This window comes from Pygoscelis adeliae, unplaced genomic scaffold (genome assembly GCF_000699105.1).
Source record: "Pygoscelis adeliae isolate BGI_AS28 unplaced genomic scaffold, ASM69910v1 Scaffold346, whole genome shotgun sequence".
Lineage (NCBI taxonomy): Eukaryota > Metazoa > Chordata > Aves > Sphenisciformes > Spheniscidae > Pygoscelis > Pygoscelis adeliae.
Genome location: NW_008824902.1, coordinates 15,059 through 20,540, shown reverse-complemented (window position 1 = coordinate 20,540; position 5,482 = coordinate 15,059). Strand labels below are relative to the sequence as shown.

General features: G+C 63.8%; 1 protein-coding gene across 1 annotated transcript in view; it reads right to left on the bottom strand.

Moving 5' to 3' along the window:
- Positions 1-5,249, bottom strand: part of VIL1 (villin 1) — a 5,757-nt gene extending 508 nt beyond the window's left edge. Inside the window, exons 1-17 of the mRNA XM_009324843.1 lie at positions 5,152-5,249; positions 4,840-4,914; positions 4,505-4,701; positions 4,123-4,231; positions 3,711-3,821; positions 3,411-3,613; positions 2,824-2,902; positions 2,602-2,700; positions 2,352-2,505; positions 2,143-2,243; positions 1,869-2,006; positions 1,542-1,700; positions 1,272-1,451; positions 1,011-1,156; positions 745-889; positions 276-464; positions 53-121 (exon numbers count right to left, since the gene is read on the bottom strand). Of these exons, the coding sequence (XP_009323118.1) occupies positions 53-121; positions 276-464; positions 745-889; positions 1,011-1,156; positions 1,272-1,451; positions 1,542-1,700; positions 1,869-2,006; positions 2,143-2,243; positions 2,352-2,505; positions 2,602-2,700; positions 2,824-2,902; positions 3,411-3,613; positions 3,711-3,821; positions 4,123-4,231; positions 4,505-4,701; positions 4,840-4,914; positions 5,152-5,226 (2,229 nt within the window). The 5' untranslated portion in view covers positions 5,227-5,249. The remainder of the gene's footprint in view (positions 1-52; positions 122-275; positions 465-744; positions 890-1,010; positions 1,157-1,271; positions 1,452-1,541; positions 1,701-1,868; positions 2,007-2,142; positions 2,244-2,351; positions 2,506-2,601; positions 2,701-2,823; positions 2,903-3,410; positions 3,614-3,710; positions 3,822-4,122; positions 4,232-4,504; positions 4,702-4,839; positions 4,915-5,151) is intronic.
- Between the last annotated feature and the right edge of the window lie 233 nt (positions 5,250-5,482).

Genomic DNA, 5,482 nt, shown 5'->3' with positions numbered 1-5,482 from the left:
CCTGTGCCCCCTCCCACCCACCCTGGCCGCTCCCTCTCCCTGGGCCACTTACTGAGGTGAGCTGCCCGAGGCTGCTCTCATCCCCCAGCTCGGCTCTCAGCGCCTCGTAGGATTTCTTGTCCTGGGAAGAGGACAAAAGCGCTCAGCCCCTCACCGCGGGCAGGGATGGGGCAAACCGCTGCCCGCACCCCGGAGACGCTGGCTGGGGCCAGATCCACATCTGGTCCCATCTGCGAAGGGGCCTCCTGGTCTTTCCAGTCCCCTCCATGACTCACGGCCCAGATGAGAGGGTCCCAGGCCAGGAACCAGCCGGTGAAGGTGGGGGGCTCGTGACCCTGCTTCACCACGATGATGGGGGTTTCGAGGTCACGCCCGCTGGGGTGGCTCCGCAAGTACTCCTGCACCATCACTGCCGCTGCCTCCTTCTCCGACTCATTGGCGCCTTTCCCAATCCAGAAGAAAACCTGCAACGAGGTCACTGTGTCCAGCACTGGAGTGAGACGGGGCCCTCTGGGGCCATGCCCGACCCATGGATGGGGGCACACAGGATCTGTCTGTGGGGAAGGACACTGGGAGTCCATTCTCAGCCACCCCTGGAGCCAGGGGGCTGGAAAAAAACAGCGTGGGGCCAGGGACGTGGGGGTTTCCAGCCTCCCATCCCACCACCTCTGGCTGCTGCAGGTCCTGGGGACATCAGCTTGTGGGATCAAAGGTGTCCCCCCACCCCGTGCCCCCCCAGCTCACCTGGTCCCAGGTGTCCAGCAGGTAAACGTCATCCTCCTCCAAGTCGTCCTGGGTGAAGTCTAGGATCTCTGTGGCCAAGAAGGTGCCTGTCTTGTTGGAGCACTCAAAGAGTCGCGGGGACACGGAGGGGTTCTCCTCCTGCAGCCTGGCAGGGGCAACACAGCGATGGTGGTGGGAACGGGGCTCACCCCGCCTGGGGACTTGGTGGCCCATCTTACCCCTGAGGGTGGGTAGGGACAAGGGACCCCTGGGCACAGGGCTGGTACCTCTTGCTGTTGGCATACTGGGACCTGCCCCCCAGGGCCACCCAGAACTCAGGTGGCTCCTGTCCCTCTGCGATCACTGGCTTCTCCGTCTTGGAGATGATGTCAGCCACCGTCTTGCCCATCTCACGCTCGTCCCCGCTGCAGCCCTGCCAAGCAAGCACAACTGCTCCATCACCGGCCCCGGCCGAGGAGGAGGAAGAGGAGATGGGGACATTTCTTTTGGGGGTGGCAGCACCGACCCTGGTGCCCGGCGGTACCCACCTTCCCATACCAGAGGTAGCAGCAGCTGGGGGTCTTGAGCACAAAGACGTCATTGGAGTTGAGGGAGGAGGCACGGACGGGCACCTCGAAGGCCTTGGTGTTGTACTCATTGGTGCCATGGACATGGAAGAGGCGGGTGGAGGGTGTGGGCTCCTTGCTGCCCGCCCGTGAGGTGCCACTCTGGGGGGGGACAGGAACAGGAGGTCACCACCGGTGCTGCAGGCTCACCCACCTGCCCGCTTCCCCACCCCCCAGCAGCCCCATGCTTACCATGTACACCACCATCTTGCCCTTGAAGATGGCCATCAGGTGGGCCGGCTCCTTGCCCATGGTGACGCGGACCTGCACGGGCTCGTTGTTGTACTTCTGGTCCAGGATGACGGATTGGTAGGCGGAGGCGGCCAGCTCGTCCGTGCTGGCTTGGCGGCCCTGGGCAGGGCAGAGGGGGGCTCAGCGCCCACCACGGCCCCCTTTTCCCTCTTGGGAAGAGGGAACCCTCGTGCTGTTCCCGTGGGGTCATGCATAGGGGCAGAGCACCCCCGGTCCGGGGAGGTGCCCGTGTCCCCCACCCATGGGTCAGTGACCTGGCGGTCTCACCTGCCAGAGATAGATGATGCGGTTCACCTTGGGCCCCACAAAATAGGTGTAGAGCACCAGGTAGCAGTCCCCACCATAGAAATGGCCCAGCCACCTCTTCTCCACGGGCACCAGCTCCTGGTTCTCCACGCGCCAGACCTGGTGGGATGGGGATGTGCTGCTGTGAGGGCTGGTGCATCCCCCTGCCCTGCAGCCCCTGGCCCCCACGGCATCCCCTGGTACAGACCAGGGGGGCGCCCCAAGAGGGTCCCACGTTCTGCCCCGGCCACCCTACCTCCACCTCCCCGGATCCATCATCCACCATCTTCTGCTGGGCGGCCATCTGGGGCTTGGCGTGCAGCGTGGTTGCATCAAACTTCACCTGCTCCACCTTGGCTGCGGGGAAGGGCAGAGGGCTGAGCCACATCCCACTGGCCATAGAGGTCCCCACAGCTCCCCCATCCCAATCCAAGGAGTCCTGCAGCACTGGAAGGGGACACTCACCCACTTTGCCCACGGTGTGGGTCTTGCCCAACCCGCTGGTCTGGTTGGGGACAGTCCATTTTTGGAAGAGCTGCCTGAAGATGGTCGACTCGGACCCATCGTTCTCCACCTCCACACTGGTGCTGGCCGGGTAGTTCTTGGCTTTGATGAAGCCCTGGGGGGATTTGGACCCAGAACATGGGCATGGGGTGCCCAGCACCCCAGGGAGCAGCCAGGCTATCCCATAACCAACCCCTAACCCAGCACCCACCAGCGCCCTGCTCATCGCCTGCTGCTTCTCCTCCTTGTTGGCGTTCTTGCCCTTCCACACAAAGATCTTGAGGCCTCCTTGATCAAGGATGTAGCAGTCCTTGGAAGGGGGACAACAGCAGAAATTAGGACTTTGGGCAGCTTTAACCCTTCAAAAGCCGATTTGGTGGGCTTTGCCCACCAAAGGAAATTGGGCACCCCCCCAGCATCCCATGGGTGACACCTCATGCAGGAGCATGTCTTGAGTCAGGGGTCGAATCGCCACCTCCTGTATGACCAGGTTCCCACCGGCATTGGAGAGGCTGGCAGGGGAAAAGAGAGGAGGATGGGTTAGAAACGGGGCTGGAAAACCCCCTCCTCATCCCCACCTTGGGGTGGCAGGGTTGGGTGGGGGTGTCCCCTCCCCATCCCCTTCCCCACCCTGATCATGGCAGAGGTGGTAGCCAGGGACCCTCTTGCCCTGCCATGGTGGCAACCTGGTTTGCAGCTTGCCCTGCCGTGCAGCTCGCTCACGGCCATGAGGAGGGACAAAGGGGTGTCAGATGTGATGGGGCCACTCAGGGACATTGCCACCGTATCCAAAGGTCATGCTTGCACAAGCATCTCTCCATCAGGTACCAACCCTGTTGGCACCAGGGACTCCCCTTGCTCCAACGGCATCCACCGTTGTCCCCACCCCTGCGCTGGCCTTGACCCCTCTTGGTGGCTGTCCATGGGGAAGGGAGTTGTGGGACATAGCAGAGATGGGTGCTGGGTCCCTCTGGCACCCTGCGAGACACTCCCACGGCCGACCCACCCCCGGCAACTCACTGGTAGAGCTTGAGGGAGGACTTGAGCTTCTGGTCCACTTTGTCATCGGGGGTGGCCGCCTTGATGTCCCTCTTCTCGCCCAGCACGTGCGTGAGGACCTGCATGAGCCCCGGCGAGGCACCCTCGTCCTCACCATCCACTACGCCCACCTTGGCACGGCCCCCGCGCTCCCGGTCCCGGATGTCCTTGGCCAGGGTCATCGCCTGCACCCAGGGGAGAAGGGGTCAGCCCAGATCAGGGAGGGGGTGGTCGGCCACCCCCTTCCTCCAGAGGGGGACCCTGGGACCCCCCCGGCCATACCTTCAGCCTCTCGTTTCGGTTGCTCTCAGGGCCGTTCCACTGGATGATGAGCTGGCCCAGGTCCAGCAGGAACACATCCCCCCGGTTGAAGCTTTTCCAGCTCATCTCCACCTGCAGCAGGATGGGATTGGTTGGGGGTTCAAGCAGCAAGACGCCTGGGTCCCCCTGGCTCCGCAGCCCCCGCCTGCCCTGGCTCAGTGCTGATGCCTCCAGCCTGTACTCCTCCTCCCTACCCCAAGAGGGGCTTTTCGGGGTGAGGTTGCTCCTGAGGCAAGGTGGCATGGCCCCACACCCACTCTGTCCCCTGCTTGAGGACAGCTGTGTCTGGGGGGGCTCTGGCCTGATCCTGACCCCAAACAGCATCTCTACATAGAAGTTGGTGGCTGGGGATCCCCGACATCCCATAACTCACCTCTTCTGCCACCACGTTCTTCTTGCCCTTCACGTGCAGCAGGCGCTGGACGTTGTAGGTGTTCGTCTCCACGTGCTTCATACCCGAGGACACCCCACCCTTCTTATAGCTGGAGGGGGATGGACACGGTGTCAGCCCTGTCTCACTCCAGCAGGGTCCCCCTCCCACCTCTGTGCGCAGGGAGGCGTTCAGGGACCCCCACCCACCCACGTGGGTGATGGAGGGAGCGAGACCAGCTCCAGATCCTCCTGCTGCCTCCCCCACCTCACTGGGACAGGGATGTCCCCATCCCCACTGGGGATGTCCCCATGGGGGGCATGCAGAGGACTTCTCCCCACCGTCACCCACTATGAGAACAGGTCCCCGGGGGTGACTGACGTACATGAGTCCCTGCTTGAAGTAGGAGCGGAAGGTCTCACTCTCATGGCCCTGGACCTCGCGGTGCTGCACGGCCACCATGCCCAGGTGGTCATCCATCTGGGTGGTGTAGATGGCAGCTGCCCCCTGCTCGTCCTGGCTCGACTCCTTGCCCAGCCAGTAGTGGATGGTGTAGGTGAAGCTGCTCCCAGTCTTGCGTGTCTGCAGGACACCGGTCCCCGCTAGAAGAGCCCCCCGTGTCCCCAGGCCACTCTGGCCAGGGACACCCCTCCCTGCACCTCAGCCCCTCGCGGGGCAGAGCCCATCCCCGGTCCCCCGCAGGACCCCAGGCTGCCCTACCAACAGCAGGACGTAGCAATCCCCCTCGTAGAAGTTGCCGTAGCTTTTGGTGGGCACTGGCACCAACTCCATGTTCTGCAGAAGGGAGGGAGACGTCAGCCCTGGCGGGGACCCCCCCACCCGAGACCCATGCACCCTGCTGCCCCCAGCCCCAAAACCTGGGCAGGTTTAACCCTGGGTGCTGCACTGAGACCCCCCCAAACCCAGGCACCGAGGACACAAAGGGGAGGATCTTCCCTTCCGCAGCCCCCCCAAACAGCCCGGTGATGGGTGCCTGGGTGATGGGTGCCCAGGCTGTGCCCCTGTCCCCACCTCGATTCGCCATATCTGGAGGCCTGGCGTGGTCTTGTTGAGTGTCCTGCTGACTTTGGTGCTGAGCTCCACCATGATGACAGGTGCTGCAGGCAAGGGGACCTGCTGGGGCATCGGCAACACCCTCGTTAATGGCAGGCAGTGTCATTAAGAGCTGGGACGGAGCCAGCCTGCTGTGCCATCTGCTGCCCTGCCCCGTCTGCAGCCAGCCAGGCCATAAACCCCCCGCCCAGAACTGCACAGGGTAAGGGGACCCCCCGGCACCCCGGTGCCAGGGCCGCGGGCACGCAAGCAGGGCTGCTGTCCCCCTTGGCCTGGCTGGCACCACAGG